The sequence below is a fragment of the Hippichthys cyanospilos genome, chromosome 6, assembly GCF_059441005.1.
Source record: "Hippichthys cyanospilos isolate Australia breed blue-spotted pipefish chromosome 6, RoL_Hcya_1.0, whole genome shotgun sequence".
Lineage (NCBI taxonomy): Eukaryota > Metazoa > Chordata > Actinopteri > Syngnathiformes > Syngnathidae > Hippichthys > Hippichthys cyanospilos.
Window position 1 is genome coordinate 699,921 of NC_142374.1, and position 17,026 is coordinate 716,946.

Genomic DNA, 17,026 nt, shown 5'->3' on the forward strand with positions numbered 1-17,026 from the left:
AAATTACCCACAATTCCACTTTATCAGTTTTTCCCCTCTATCTTTTCCATTCTTTATCCGATTCTGACCATTCCAACTTTAATCAATTCCCCCAATGCCCGCCACTCCATTTTTACCCACAATTCAAAAATTACCCATAATTCCACTTTTTCAGTTTTTCCCTTCTATCTTTGCCATTCTTCATCCGATTCTGACCGTTCCAACTTTCATCAATTCCCCCGATGCCCGCCACTCCATTTTTACCCACAATTCAAAAATTACCCATAATTCCACTTTTTCAGTTTTTCCCTTCTATCTTTGCCATTCTTCATCCAATTGCGACCGTTCCAACTTGAATCAATTCCCCCAATTCCCGCCATTACATGGTGGTATCTATTTTCTTCTTACCTGAATTAAAAAATTACCCACAATTCCACTTTTTCAGTTTTTCCCTTCTATCTTTTCCATTCTTCATCCGATTGTGACCGTTCCAACATTAATCAATTCCCCTGATGCCCGCCACTCCATTTTTACCCACAATTCAAAAATTACCCATAATTCCACTTTTTCAGTTTTTCCCTTCTATCTTTGCCATTCTTCATCCGATTCTGACCGTTCCAACTTTCATCAATTCCCCCGATGCCCGCCACTCCATTTTTACCCACAATTCAAAAATTACCCATAATTCCACTTTTTCAGTTTTTCCCTTCTATCTTTGCCATTCTTCATCCAATTGCGACCGTTCCAACTTGAATCAATTCCCCCAATTCCCGCCATTACATGGTGGTATCTATTTTCTTCTTACCTGAATTAAAAAATTACCCACTATTCCACTTTTTCAGTTTTTCCCTTCTATCTTTTCCATTCTTCATCCGATTGTGACCGTTCCAACATTAATCAATTCCCCTGATGCCCGCCACTCCATTTTTACCCACAATTCAAAAATTACCCATAATTCCACTTTTTCAGTTTTTCCCTTCTATCTTTGCCATTCTTCATCCGATTCTGACCGTTCCAACTTTCATCAATTCCCCCGATGCCCGCCACTCCATTTTTACCCACAATTCAAAAATTACCCATAATTCCACTTTTTCAGTTTTCCCCTTCTATCTTTGCCATTCTTCATCCAATTGCGACCGTTCCAACTTGAATCAATTCCCCCAATTCCCGCCATTACATGGTGGTATCTATTTTCTTCTTACCTGAATTAAAAAATTACCCACAATTCCACTTTTTCAGTTTTTCCCTTCTATCTTTTCCATTCTTCATCCGATTGTGACCGTTCCAACATTAATAAATTCCCCTGATGCCCGCCACTCCATTTTTACCCACAATTCAAAAATTACCCATAATTCCACTTTTTCAGTTTTTCCCTTCTATCTTTGCCATTCTTCATCCGATTCTGACCGTTCCAACTTTCATCAATTCCCCCGATGCCCGCCACTCCATTTTTACCCACAATTCAAAAATTACCCATAATTCCACTTTTTCAGTTTTTCCCTTCTATCTTTGCCATTCTTCATCCGATTCTGACCGTTCCAACTTTAATCAATTCCCCCAATGCCCGCCACTCCATTTTTACCCACAATTCAAAAATTACCCATAATTCCACTTTTTCAGTTTTTCCCTTCTATCTTCACCATTCTTCATCCGATTTTTACCGTTCTAACTTTAATCCATTCTCCCAATGCCCGCCACTCCATTTTTACTCACAATTCAAAAATTTCCCACAATTCCACTTTTTCAGTTTTTCCCTTCTACCTTTGCCATTCTTCATCCGATTGCGACCGTTCCAAGTTTAATCGATTCATCCAATTCCCCCCATTCAATGGTAGTTTGAATTTTCTTCTTTCCAGAGTTCAAAAATTACCCACAATTCCACTTTTTTAGTTTATCACTTCTATCTTTGTCATTCTTCATCCGATTCGGACCGTTCCAACTTTAATCAATTCCCCCAATTCCCACCATTCCACATCATTCAACACCTTTGCCTTCGGAGGTTACACCTTCACACGCAATTTCTTCAGAAATTGCAAATATTCTAGTTTCTGGTGTTATAGTCCTATCTCGGGCTTCCGCACAGTGTGCAACTCATCCGTAGTAGTTCCTCTATGTGTTCCAGAGAATCACAATATTATCCGACTCCAACTCTTCATCAATGAGCAGCCATTTTAACGAGCAGTAGAATCTCATGTTGAATTTGTTTCTAATGGGAATGTTGACATTTCTAAGTGTTGTTCTGTTTTATTTCATTTTGTTTCTTTTATATGCTACCTGTACAGAAGCGACCATATCTCAAGGTTTCACTGTACAGTGGACCCCCGAGTTACGTCCCTGGCTTACGTTTTTTTCACATTATGATCTTGAAGACTGAGTTTTTTGGTCTGTTATTGGTCGGCGTCACGACTCCCTAAGATGAAGATGCTGGTGTGTTATTGGTCGGCGCATGGGGTCACAAAGATGGCTGCCTAAAGACTGAGAGTGCTTTTAATATGGTATTTATTGTGCATCGGAGTGCTTAATTCAGACTTTAGTTGGTTAACCATGGGTCCCAAGATTGCTAGTGATAAAGAGAGAAGTAAGAAGATGATTTATATGGAAATGAAGCTGGAAATAATCAAGAAATATGAAGAAGTCTAAGATAGCCTAGCCTAGGCGACCCTCACTGGGGAATATGGCCATAACAAGGATTAATCTCGTAAACCGAGGGCCCACTATAATTGCCTCATTTTTTTTTCAGTCATTGTTAACATTGTGTTTGTTACGAGATTAATCCATTCCGCAGTTGGGATCAAAACACAAATTCGCCTTATGGCGGCAATCCAAACCTATGTTAATAGCTAATGCATGTAAAATCCCATGTAAAAACATCAAAATTGTAGATACATATTAAAAATTGGAATCAAAATTGTATACTAAGTGCTACGTATATATAATATATATGTATACAATTAAATTACTTCATAAATGAAAAAAAATATAAAGGATTTATTTTCCTTTGAGCTTGTTATGGCAATACTCCCGAGTGAGGTTAGCCTAGGCTAGGTTACCTAGCCTTCCTTGTATTTCTTGATTATCTCCAGTCTCGTTTCCCTATAAATCATCTTCCTACTTCTCTCTTTAGCATCACTAGCAATCTTGGGAACCGTGGCTTACCAATTAAAATTTGTATTTAGGAACTACAATGCACAATAAATACCATATTGAAAGTGCTCTCAAAAGTGATCAAGGCAGCCATCTTTGTGACCCTATGTGCCAACCAATAGCAGACCAGCATCTTTATGACCCCGTGACGCTTACCAATATTAGACCAGTATCTTATGGAGTCGTGACGCCAACCAATAGCAGACCAGCATTGTAGTCACGTAAGGTGAAAGGATTGGCATAAAGAAGGGACAAGAAAATGTTGCGGGCCATGTTGTAAGGTGAAAAAAACGTAAGGCAGGAATGTAAACCGGGGGTCCCCTGTATATGCAATAGGTGTTTTTTTTATTTTTTATTTTATTTTTTTTTAAAAAAAATTGCCCAAAATATTGCAATACGTATTGCAATGAGTCTTTGCTGTCTTGCAGTATATCACAATACTTTTTAACGACACAATACCCAGCACTAGTGAGCACTTTGCAGCACATATGTCCCGGACAACGGGCAACTCTCCGCCAGTCTATGTCTGAACAGTCCACACATATTTCACTGTTATTTATTAGGGCCCGAGCAGCTACCGCTGCGAGAGCCCTCTTGTTTTTCTCCGGATTATTATTATTATTATTAGGGCCCGAGCAGCTACCGCTGCGAGAGCCCTCTTGTTTTTCTCCGGATTATTATTATTATTATCATTATTATTATTATTATTATTATTACTATTAGGGCCCGAGCAGCTACCGCTGCGAGAGCCCTCTTGTTTTTCTCCGGATTATTATTATTAGGGCCCGAGCAGCTACCGCTGCGAGAGCCCTCTTGTTTTTCTCCGGATTATTATTATTATTATCATTATTATTATTATTATTATTATTATTATTATTAGGGCCCGAGCAGCTACCGCAGCGAGAGCCCTCTTGTTTTTCTCCAGATTATTAGGGCCCGAGCAGCTACCGCTGCGAGAGCCCTCTTGTTTTTCTCCGGATTATTAGGGCCCGAGCAGCTACCGCTGCGAGAGCCCTCTTGTTTTTCTCCAGATTATTATTCTTATTATTAGGGCCCGAGCAGCTACCGCTGCGAGAGCCCTCTTGTTTTTCTCCAGATTATTATTCTTATTATTAGGGCCCGAGCAGCTACCGCTGCGAGAGCCCTCTTGTTTTTCTCCGGATTATTATTATTAGGGCCCGAGCAGCTACCGCTGCGAGAGCCCTCTTGTTTTTCTCCAGATTCTTCTTCTTCTTATTATTATTATTATTATTATTATTATTTACTGTGCAGCGCTTTTCCATTTTTGAGGGCCTAAACATGCACGAAAAGTCACCAAAATTTGCACATTTGTCGGGCCCGGTGAAAAATTTGATATTTTTGTGTTTCCCAAAAAAATGCAAAAAAAATGGCTCTGCAGCGCCACCTAAGGTCGAAAAAGTGCACCTGGTCCCGGCCCGTTTGACCTAGAGCTACGAAAATTTTTAGGCATATGTAGGACCTACAGACATACAAAAAAGTCAGCGTGAGCCATGTGCTCAGATAGATAGATAGATAGATAGATAGATAGATAGATAGATACTTTATTCATCCCCGTAGGGAAATTCACATTTCCAGCAGTATCCTCAAGTCGAGATATAAAATATGAGAAATAAAATACACAAAGATACACATAAGTCCAGTACAGAAGTATACTTAAGGTGCTTGTTAACAGTGTAAACAGAATAGTGTGAATCGTTGGAGTATCAGATGTACAGAAAAAGAGTTATGAATTTTTGAATGTGCATTTTTGGCCCATTTTTGCACGTTTGCAGGTCCCAAACTGCTCCTTGTTTCTCCTAAACGCTTTACTCAATCGCCTTCAAATTTGCTGTGGTCCATATTCACACATAGGGGCACAAGTGGGCAAAATTTGGTGCAGATCCGCTGACATATATGATAGGGGCGTGGCTTCAAATTATGTGTTCAATTTTTCCTTCGCCAAGAGGGACAAAAACCTTAATAACTTTGATGTACTAGCTTAAAAAAATCTAAAACTTCATAGACACATGGAAACTTATGTCTTTAACACCTTTAAAAAAAGTTTTTTTAAATACCTACTAGCGCCGCCTAGTGGTTGATTAAAATGTCATTTTTTACACTTTCATGTATTGTGCTCAGTCTGTTTGAGTAAAACAAATGAAAATTGGTCAGAATATCAATAAGACATGGAATATTAAGGTTTTAAAATTTTACGACTTTTTGATAATGGGCGTAGTCTGCACGCCACCTCAAAGTCAGATGACTCGCCAAAACGAAAAAAGTGGCTGTAATTGGCCCCAAAATGGCCTTATGAGTGGAAAATAGCCTCTCACCCCCGGCCCGTTTGACCTAGAGCTCCAAAAATTTGTAGCCTTATGTAGGACCTCGAGCCCTACAAAAAAGTCAGCGCGAGCCATATGCTCAGATGTACAGAAAGAGAGTTATGAATTTTTGAATGTGCACTTTTGGCCCGTTTTTGCTCATTTGCAGGTCCCGAACTGCTCCTTTTTTCTCCCAAACGCTTGACCCGATCGACTTCAAATTTGCTGTGATGTTTTATATCTGACTGTGAGGCACAATTGTTCAAATTTTTGTGATGATCTGCCATCAAATATGTTGGCGGCGGGGCTTCATATTATGCCTTTGATGATTACTTTGCCACATGTGAAACAAACCTTTATAACTCAGCTTTACAAGCTAGGAAAAATCTGAAACTTCACAGACACATGAAGACTCAAACCCTTAACACATGTGTCAAAAAAGATTTTCAATTGCTTATAAGGCCACCTAGTGGCAAACAAAAATGTCAGTCTGATGTCTCGCCAAAACGAACAAAGTTGCTGTGTTTGGTCCCAGATGGTCTTATCTTTTCTAAACTTCATATATTTGATGGGTTTCTAATGCGGAATACACCTATCAATGTATTTTTTGTTATAGTGCGAGCGCCACCTAGTGGCAGCCAAAAATATAGCATTTTTTAAACGTTTTTATGTGTTTAGCTGAGCCCTTTGAAGTACTATCGCTGAAATTAAGTCTGAAAAGCCTCTAGACAACCCTGCTGACCTCCACCAAATTTTACGAATTTTCGATAATGGGCGTGGCCTCTACGACCGTTTTCATTCGGAAGCTTTATCTGTCCAGTAAAAGTTGTTGTAATTTGACCCAGATGATCTGATCTTCTCACAATTTCACATATTGGATGAAAATATTCTCCTGAACATATCGACATAAATATATTCCAGTTTTAAGCTAGCGCCACCTAGTGGCTGCAAAAAATGTAATTAGTCGAATGATTACAGTCAATCCTGTTTGGTTTGACCTACAGCTATGAAACTATGTAGGCCAATGAAGGACTGTAAGACCTACAAAAAAGTCAATAGAAGTGATGTGCAAGGATGTACAGAAAAATTGTTATGAATTTTTTTAATGTGCAGTTTTGTCCCATTCTTAGACATTAGCTGGTTTCAAACTAGTGCCTTTTTCTCTTAAATGATTCACCCCATTACCTTCAACTTTGGCATGAATCATTATCCAACTGACGGACACACATAGTCCAAATATCGTGAAGATCTCTTGACATAAAAGATGGGGGCGGAGCTTCAAATGATGTTTAATACTTCCTTCGCCAAGAGTGACAAAAATCTTAATAACTCATCTATGACAGCTTCAAACCATCTGAAACTTTCCTGGGACTTTAAACGTCATGCAATAATACAGCTATGTGATAAACTTTCACATCATTTACAGCGCCACCCAGTGGCGGACAAAAGTCTCATTTTTTATACTTTTATGTACTGTGAAATGCCTGTTTGACTAAATGAACTCAAAAATGGTCAGAAAAGCTATGACACATTGGAACATTAAGGTTCTCAACTTTTATGACTTTTCATTAAAGGGCGTGGCCTCTATGCCAACTCAAAATCAGATGTCTCGCGAAAACGGTAAAAGTTGCTGTAATTGGACATAGACGATCTGATATTTTTAAAACTTCGTATATGGGATGGGAGTCCAATGTGAAACACACCAACAAGCCTATTTTTTATCATAGTACGAGCGCCACCTAGTGGCAGCAAAAAATATAGCAAATCCTTAATGTTTTTATGTACTCTGCTGAGCCCCTTGAAGTGATATCCCTTAAATGTTTTCTGAAAAGCCAGTGGCCATGCCTTATGCCCTCCACAAATCTGTACGATTTTTCGACAGTAGGTGTGGCCTACATGGCATTGTAAGTCACATAATTAGAACAATAAAAGCTGCAGTAACTCCATCCACATTCTCCCACCTTGCCTAATTTCCCATATTTGGTAAGAGTCCTGCACTGAAGTGATCTACAACTACTTTTTCATCGTTCATAGTCCTTGTTCATACCCCGACCTGTTCATACCCCAACGTGCACAGGTCTGCGAGGGCCCTTTATAGCTGCTTGCAGCTCTAGTTATTAGGGCCCGAGCAGCTACCGCTGCGAGAGCCCTCTTGTTTTTCTCCAGATTATTATTCTTATTATTATTATTAAGGCCCGAGCAGCTACCGCTGCGAGAGCCCTCTTGTTTTTCTCCGGATTATTATTATTATTATTATTATTATTATTTACTGTGCAGCGCTTTTCCATTTTTGAGGGCCTAAACATGCACGAAAAGTCACCAAAATTTGCACATTTGTCGGGCCCAGTGAAAAATTGGATATTTTTGTGTTTCCCAAAACAATGCAAAAAAATGGCTCTGCAGCGCCACCTAAGGTGGAAAAAGTGCACCTGGTCCCGGCCCGTTTGACCTAGAGCTACAAAAAAATTTTTTGGCATATGTAGGACTTAGAGTCCTACAAAAAAGTCAGCATGAGCCTTGTGCTCAGATGTACAGAAAAAGAGTTATGAATTTTTGAATGTGCATTTTTGGCCCATTTTTGCACGTTTGCAGGTCCCAAACTGCTCCTTGTTTCTCCTAAACGCTTTAGGCAATCGCCTTCAAATTTGCTGTGGTCTATAATCAGACATAGGGGCACAATTGGGCAAAATTTGGTGCAGATCCGCTGACATATATGGAAGGGGCGTGGCTTCAAATTATGTGTTCAATTTTTCCTTCGCCAAGAGTGACATAACCCTTAATAACTTTAATATACTAGCTCAAAAAATCTAAAACTTCATAGACACATGGAAACTTATGTCTTTAACACCTTTGAAAAAAGTTTTTTTAAATAACTACTAGCGCCGCCTAGTGGTTGATTAAAATGTCATTTTTTAAACTTTCATGTATTGTGCTTAGTCTGTTTGAGAAAAATAACTGAAAATTGGTCAGAACACCATTAAGACATTGAATATTAAGGTTTTAAAATGTTATGACTTTTCGATAATGGGCATGGTCTGCACGCCACTTAAAAGTCAGATGACTCACCAAAATGAAAAAAGTGGCTGTAATTGGCCCCAAAATGGCCTTATGAGTGGAAAATAGCCTCTCACTCCCGGCCCGTTTGACCTAGAGCTACAAAAATTGTGTAGCCTTATGTAGGACCTAGAGCCCTACAAAAAAGTCAGCGCGAGCCATATGCTGATGTATAGAAAGAGAGTTAAGAATTTTTGAATGTGCACTTTTGGCCAGCTTTTGCTCATTTGCAGGTCCCAAACTGCTCCTTTTTTCTTCCAAACGCTTGACCCAATCGACTTCAAATTTGCTGTGGTGTTTTATCTGACTGAGAGGCACAATTGTTCAAATTTTTGTGAAGATCCGCCATCAAACATATTGGGGGCGGGGCTTCATATTATGCCTTTGATGTTTACTTTGCCACATGTGACACATACCTTTATAACTCAGCTTTACAAGCTTGGAAAAATCTGAAACTTCACAGACACATGAAAACTCAAGCCTTTAACAGATGTGTTTGATAATTTCTTCAATTGCTTGTAAGGCCACCTCGTGGCCAACGAAAATATCAGTCTGATGTCTCACCAATACAAACAAAGTTGCTGTATTTGGACCCAGATGGTCTTATCATTTTTAAACTTCACATATTTGATGGGATTCTAATACGGAATACACCTACCAACGTATGTTTTGTCGTAGTGCGAGCGCCACCTAGTGGCAGGCAAAAATATAGCATTTTTTAAACGTTTTTATGTGTTTAGCTGAGCCCTTTGAAGTACTATCGCTGAAATTAAGTCTGACAAGCCTCTAGAGAGCCCTGCTGACCTCCACCAAATTTTACGAAGTTTCGATAATGGGCGTGGCCTATACGTCCATTTTCATTCTGAAGTTTTATCGGACCAGTAAAAGCTGCTCTAGTTTGACCCAGATGGTCTGATCTTCTCACAATTTCACACATTGGATAAAAATCTATTCCTGAAGACATCAACAGACTTATATTCCAGTTTAAAGCTGGCTCCACCTTGTGGCTGCAAAAAACTTCATTAGTCGAAAGATTACAGTCAATCCTGTTTGGTTTGACCTACAGCTATGAAACTTTGTAGGCAAATGAAGGACTGTAAGACCTACAAAAAAGTTAATAGACGTGATGTGCTAGAATGTACAGAAAAATTGTTATGAATTTTTTTAATGTGCAGTTTTGTCCCATTCTTAGACATTAGCTGGTCTCAAACTAGTGCCCTTTTCTCTTAAACGGTTCACGCGATTAACTTCTACTTGGGCACAGACTATAAGCAGATATAGCGGCACAAATATGCCAAAAATTGTGAAGATTCCATGACTTTTAAGATGTGGGCGGAGCTTCAAATTATTTTTAATATTTCCTTCGCCAAGAGTGACAAAAACCTTAATAACTCAGCTGTTTCAGCTTCAAACTATGTGAAACTCTTCAGGGACTTTAAAAGTCATGCCCTCATACAGCTATGAGATAAACTTCCAAATCATTTACAGCGCCCCCTAGTGGCGAACAAAAATCTCATTTTTTACACTTTCATGTACTGTGCAATGCCTGTTTGACTAAATGAACTCAAAATTAGGCAGAAAAGCTATGACACAGTGGAAAATGAAGGTTCTCAACTTTTACGACTTTTCCATAGAGGGCGTGGCCTCTATGCCAACTCAAAGTCCGATGTCTTGCCAAAACGGTAAAAGTTGCTGTAATTGAACCTAGATGATCTGATGTTTGCGAAACTTCGTATATGGGATGGGTGTCCAATGTGAAACACACCTACAAGCCTATATTTTATCATAGTACGTGCGCCACCTAGTGGCAGCAAAAACTATAGCAATTCCTTAACATTTTTATGTACTCTGCTGAGTCCCTTAAATTGATATCCCTTAAATAATGTCATAAAAGCCATTGGCCACGCCTAATGCCCTCCACCAAATAGTTCGATATTTCGAGAATGGGCTTGGCCTATACGACAGTGTAGAGTCACATAACTGTAACAATAAAAGCTGCAGTAATTCAACCCACATTATCCCACCTTCTCTAAATTTTACAAACTTGATAAGAGTCCTGCACTGAAGTCATCTTCAACTAATTTTTCATCGTTTATAGTCCTTGTTCATACCCCGACCTGTTCATACCCCAACGTGCACAGGTCTGCGAGGGCCCTTTATAGCTGCTTGCAGCTCTAGTTTTATTTATTTTTTTAATTTTTAAGATAAATCAGTAATAGACCCTGAAGGTTGAACAAGTCATCAGCATGAGATCATTGTAAAAGCTTCCTTGTCTTTTACTCACAAAGTTAAGGACATTGAGAAGTTGTCAATAGCCAGGAATAACCCTCATACTGTATGTACATCCAGTGTACTCAAAGTTCTGCGGTGAAGTAATTTTATGCCTGAATTTTGTTTTCAAGTGCATAATTTGTTTTTCAGAGACTTTTCTATCTGTAACTCTTTTCTATTTTCCAAATACAAAACAGCTGTGCAAATGTTTCACAAAACCTGTCCAAGAAATATCATGCTTCCTTCCCTTAGGCCCTAAAGGAAAGAAGCATTATTTTTCTCGGACTCAGTTACATCTATGGATCCCCTAAGGCTTAGGGTTAGGGTGAGGGTTTTTTTTTCAGATCAGACTTGACAGCAGGCAAAGCCATTGGGCAGGAACCTTCGCCATCGTAATTCAAATCACGTTTTGGACATCAGTATGTGTTTTGTGTGCACCCGAGCGAGTTTCTGTTTGTATGTCAATCGCCAATGAAAACAGGAAAAAAAAAGAAATCAATGGCTTGTTTACCAATCGTAAATAAAAGAAGATCCCCTAAGGCTTAGGGGATCCATAGATGTAACTGAGTCGAAAACATCTTCTTAGGTCTCTTTTTTTAACTTTTCATTCGTATATTTGCAGGTATTTGACACACACTGTTCATTTAGTGATCTCATATCACCTTTATATTTCAGTTGAAAAAGAAGTTGTTTCCCTTGGAACTGGGACAAAGTGTATTGGACAATCTTCCATGAGTCCTAAAGGTGAGTGGAATTTTTTTTTTTTTTTTTTTCAGATCAGTCTCGGCTTCACAAGTGAAAGAATCAGTGAACTTTACATCTAAAGAATCACAGAGAACTTCAAATGTACAGACATTCCCCTGAACAAAGTTCCCAGAAGGGCAAGGAAAACAAACAAACAAAAAAAAGCATTGAGAAGGGACAGCAGCTGGGAGAAGACACCCTAAAAGGATCAACAGGCTGCAATTTCGCCGGGGATAGACCAGAGAATAAAGAGGATAGGAATGTAAGAAAAGCATGAATTAATGTCTCTGCATTACAAGGAGGTAGAATAGGGTGAATCTGTGAAAAATACACCATTTTCGCAATGTCAAAGTGACATCATATAGTAAATAGACTGTTATTCATTTTGAAAACCCACTATAAATTACAATAAGGGGTAAATAAATGTGTTTTATTCAATCAACATATATTTTTATAGATATTCCGACATCTAGTAATCGCTATTTATATTACATGGGGAGTGCCATTCAGATGAGGGGTGTCATGTTTCTTTTAGGTACAGAAAGCGAAGGAGGAAAACCTTCGCCATCGTAATTCAAATCACGTTTTGGACATCAGTATGTGTTTCGTGTGCACCCGAGCGAGTTTCTGTTTGTATGTCAATCGCCAATGAAAACAGGAAAAAAAAAGAAATCAATGGCTTGTTTACCAATCGTAAATAAAAGAAGGAGCCCCTCACGTTTGCTCTACACTGCAAGTTTTTCTACAAATTGAAGTTCACCCACCAAACACAAAAGAAAACGCATACAAAAACATTGCAATACAAGAAGAAATTACATCTTGAAAGCTATAGGAGCTTTCCCTCTTCTCAACACATCAACACAATTCATGCAGCCGGCCATCCGTATGGCCGGCTGCATGAATTTTGTTGATGCCTGCTAATCCTGTGTGGCTGGATGGCTGTCCTCCTCTCTCTTACCTGACTGGTAAGAGTTGTGTTATCCTTTTCTTTATGTCCACGAAAGCCCAGGGTAATTAACCCGTGTTGACATAGTGTTGACACAATCAATCAATCCAATTTTAATTGTATAGCCCTGAGTCTCAAAGGGCTTCACAGATGAAAAGAGGTCATGTTGAGACTTCTTTCGAAAAAATAAGTCATACAGAGACATCTTTTTGGTGTAAGGTAAGGTACACAACAGCATCCCCTGTCAAAGCTCCCAGAAGGGGAAGGAAAAATTCAAAAACCCCAATTTGGGGAAAATCAGAAACCTTCACGTGGGAGGAGCCCCCTTCCAGGCTCACAGGTTGAATTGGGTGCTGCATGTACCAAATACAGACAAATAGACACACATAGATACACAGTACAGACAAATTCAGGTACACAATATAGCTTACAGAAAACATATTGTGCTATATAGTGCAATGACTTGACAGCAGGCAAAGCCATTGGGCAGGAACCTTCCCACAGTCCAACCAAGTGGACCACAGATGGTCGATCTCTTAAGTGTGGCTGATGGTCAATCAGCGCAGGGCTGAATGGGGGTGTTGCATAGAGTGAGTGTGGCTGATCGTGCGAGAGAGAGAGACGAAGAAGGAGAATGTGGAGTAAAAAAAGGGTGCATGCGCAGAGAGTTCTTGTCTGAGAAAAACAAAAAAAAAAAGTGAGGGTTGAGACAGTTGTTGCCTTCCCGCTGCCGCTTGTGCCGATTGTGAGCACCGCTTTGAGCCGTCCTGCGCGGGCTATTTACCCCGAAGGGCAAATCCGGGCTTGGTTTGTATTTTGAGTAATTAAAACCTTGTCGCAATGTTAGTAATGTAGGAATTCGATTGTTGACGGCTACAACGCACGTATTAATATTAATATTCCGCCTAGGTGCTGTGTCACTAATCCGACCGGTTAAGGAGGCATGGCTACTTTTCTTAATCAACACCACCTCAGCACAAATCTTATCACTAAGTGATTCAGCATTAGGTATAGAAACAGTGTGTGGACTGCAGTGACCTAGAATAAGTATACTATGTGTGTCTTAACAGTCCAGCCTAGTGCCCGTTAACTCTAGCCTTAACGACGCCACACCTGTACTAGCAGGCTCGCTACTCGCCTGTGACCAGACATGCTCTATAGTGAGAAGTCATGGAAGGCTCAAACCTAATCTATGTTTCTCGAAAGAGTGATGGCGCCTCTCAGACTGCCTCATTCTAGTATCGCTAGAGCCGACATGTATCACTATATCTGAGTAACTAGTGTTGTTTGCACTAAGCTGGTATCTCGGCCTCTTGCGTGTCCGCTCCCTAAGACTAGCTTCAATGTCGGGTGCTCTGGCCCCAGGAATACACAATACAATGGCTGGCGTTTTAAGCTTAATGTTACGGGTAATGAAGTCCCCTATAACTAATGTGCAGGAGCCAGTAGACTGAGATGGAGCGTGCCTAGCAAAGGGGCTAAAGCGATTATGCGTCTGAACAGGCTCACCGTGGCTAGCAGGCTACTTAGGGCTAATGCTAGCCAGACTAGCGGGTAGGCTACAACCCGCACTAGCTGACGCTAGCAGCATTGCAGGAGGGCTACGGCCCGCACTATCAGATGTGTCTGCCTGATCTACGATTATCAAACTACTCTGCTCCAGCTGACGGACACGGGCCTCTAGGAGAGAAAGCCTCTCCATGAGAATGGTGCAGGTGTTGCAAGTGACTGATGCAGTGGAGGTGCACAAAGCCATGCTTACCTTAGTACAGCCGAGTGAATACTTATGCTAGCAGAGCTTCACTGAAACCAATGGCAACATTTATTTGTATTTGCTAACACTTTCCCTCATATAGCGCATGTATGGTCTATCTCTGATGCTGTAATGTGTGTGCTACAGTCAAGGAACACCAGAAAACGGCAACTCTAAATATTCCACCCTGCGTCTTTAAAGTGCATTTGAAAAAAAGTTGTCGTAGATCCCGCCAGGGTTTTTTCTGGAGTCACTTTTGGTTGAATTACTTTTATCAAGACTCATAGTGGTGTTTTTAAACAGGTGCTGATGAAGTGTTGGGCCAAAAAATAAGCATCTCTATTTTACTGGGAAGCAAGACATTTTTGAAGACAATCATTGTTTAATTTTGGTAAAACAGGCCTCCAGGTTACAGCAATTGGTCGGATTTGGTATTTATTAAGGTTTCGGGTTGGGTGTTGGGTGTTGTCAGCATGGACCAATTAGTGCTCAAGGCTTCACATTTTATTTCATGGGTCATACACTTGAGTACCAGGAGATAGTGATGCAACGAGCCCTGTGGTCTCACTAAAGGCACTCCTCAATGTCCTCCTCAGTGTTGCTCCCACTGTATACAACTTGAATTTATTGCATGCTAGTTTTGGCACAAGGCTAGACCAATGTTAACTGGTCTGTGCAGATACGGACCACCTTTGCTGTCAAGTTATTCAAGCCTACGTCCTCTCAAAGTTTCATAAGTCCATCAGTAATGTTTTGCACTGTTCGTTCAACACCCAGTTTAATTAACCCAAGGAATAAAGAGGTAAATTCTCCATCACTATAAAGTGACATGACATACAGGATCTTTTCCACAACTTCACGAGAATAATATGCAGCTCTTGACAGCCAGTCGAAGCCCTTTCAAATAAAGGAATATCCTCAGAAGAGAAAGAAATGGGATGTGCATGCTTAGCTTTATGAAAGGCGACAAAAAAATATATCACACAGAGCTTGCTGTTGTTCCTGATAGAGTTCGTCTCGCCACCTAGCAAGAGGTGGTTTCTTCTTGAGTAGTTGGTCTCTCCTACATTCACACAGTCTTTGCTCTTTTTATGCTTGTCATTTAATCAGTAAGCTGTTATGCGTCAACTTTTTCAAGAATAGCAGTCGCAATAAACGGGAGATTTGATCTTGGGCTATAGCTAGATAGGTTCTCAGGATCGCGGTTAGATCGCTTAACCCTCTACTTGGCACAGCAGCCGCTTTCGCCCAATAGTCTAAACAGGCAAAACGTCTGAAAATAAGAAGAGAGTAAGAAAGAGTAAGAAATCTTACTCATTTTGCTTTGGGAATGGGAAAAGGCCTCTGCAAAAAGACAGAAGAGCCTACAACTTCTAAGTAAAAGAAAGCTTATAACAGGAAGTACCAGGACTAGTACTTGAAATAATGATTTTTCGCATTAAAGACTTTGAGCGCTACTTTCTAGCCAAACGAGGCCTAGCGGTCTGTGATAAAATTGTCAAGCATGGTGATGAAAAGGATGAAAAGGTCGAGGATCACTGATGTATGGTATAAATTTGATTGATAGCTGTATACAAGACAATTGTGACCCTGTGAAATTGCTTCCCAGGGAGCCAGTTAACTAAATAAGCACAAAATTAATGTGTACTCTTTCCAGGGCACTCGTTTAGCTCTACAGGTATTACTTTTGTGCTTTAAAAATCCTGTCAGTGACTGGCCTAATGGATAAAGCGTCCTGAATTAGGTTGCTCCTTTATACCTCTTTGTCATGGGTTCAAGTCCCTCTATACTCTTATTTTGATTTCTTTTTAGTATAATCTTATGTGCAATTTCTCGCAGACAATAAAAGTTGCAAAGGAGCCACTGTGTTTCACATATTTGTCGATGAGCAGACTAGTTATGTAATTCAACAATTTCCATGTGGCACGAAAGGAATCTGCAGTCAGGAAACACACGCGGAGGTGGAAGGAGTGGGACCAAAGATGCAGGAGGACAAAAAAAAAATTGTGCTCAACAGATAAGGTTCAATGACTAAATAAGGCAGGATCAACGCTTGACAAAAAACTGGGCAAAGTAGCAAAATAAACGAGAAACAAAACTTAACTCACAAGAACTGCGATCAGATGACGGAAGACGAAATGCGAGTAGGAGGTAAGAGGTGCAATGATCCGACAAAGGTTACAGAGGGACAGTGGCCTAAGTACATGAAAACTAATCACAGAAAACATACTACAGCTGGACGGGAACATGAGGCAGGGGAACCGGATTGGCTAACACGCGAGGAGCAGGGACACGCGGAAACAGGTGGACGAGATCAAACTAACGAGACGGAGAAACCAACATGAATTTGACTCGGGAAATAAACCAAAAACTACTTAAGCTAAATCCAAAAGCAGAAAAACCTCAACAAAACGTGACATAATCAAGGGACTGATCCCAGACGTCCCAAAAACGAGAAAACCCACAAACCAAAGAACCCGAGCTGGGTGGGCGACAGGCTCGGAGGAGGGAATAAAGCTCCCCTAATCAAAAACAGTCCATGAAAAACACCACTGGCATAAATAAGAAATCCGGATCCTAGACAGTCGTCACCCGGCACAAGAGTCAGTTTTGCGTCTGGAATGCCAGATTAGGTGGGCCCGGTTTGGCAAGTCAGGGGGTCGTCTGAAACGCCAGACGAGATGCGCCCGGCGGGACGAGTCGGGGTCGTCTGGAACGCCAGACGGGATGCGCCCGGCGGGGCGAGTCTGAGGGGCGCCCAGAGCGCCAGAAGAGTTGAGCCTGGCAGGGCGAGTCTGGGGGGCGCCCGGAGCG

At 40.6% G+C, this 17,026-nt stretch overlaps 1 protein-coding gene across 3 annotated transcripts in view; it reads left to right on the plus strand.

Annotated features, from left to right (window-relative positions):
* adat1 (adenosine deaminase tRNA specific 1) overlaps positions 1–17,026 on the plus strand; it is an 85,027-nt gene that overhangs the window by 28,445 nt on the left and 39,556 nt on the right. For all 3 annotated transcript variants that reach the window (XM_088417686.1, XM_088417685.1, XM_088417684.1), the window contains exon 2: positions 11,445–11,513. In XM_088417686.1, coding sequence (XP_088273812.1) covers positions 11,501–11,513 — 13 coding nt within the window. In that variant the 5' untranslated portion in view covers positions 11,445–11,500. The remainder of the gene's footprint in view (positions 1–11,444; positions 11,514–17,026) is intronic.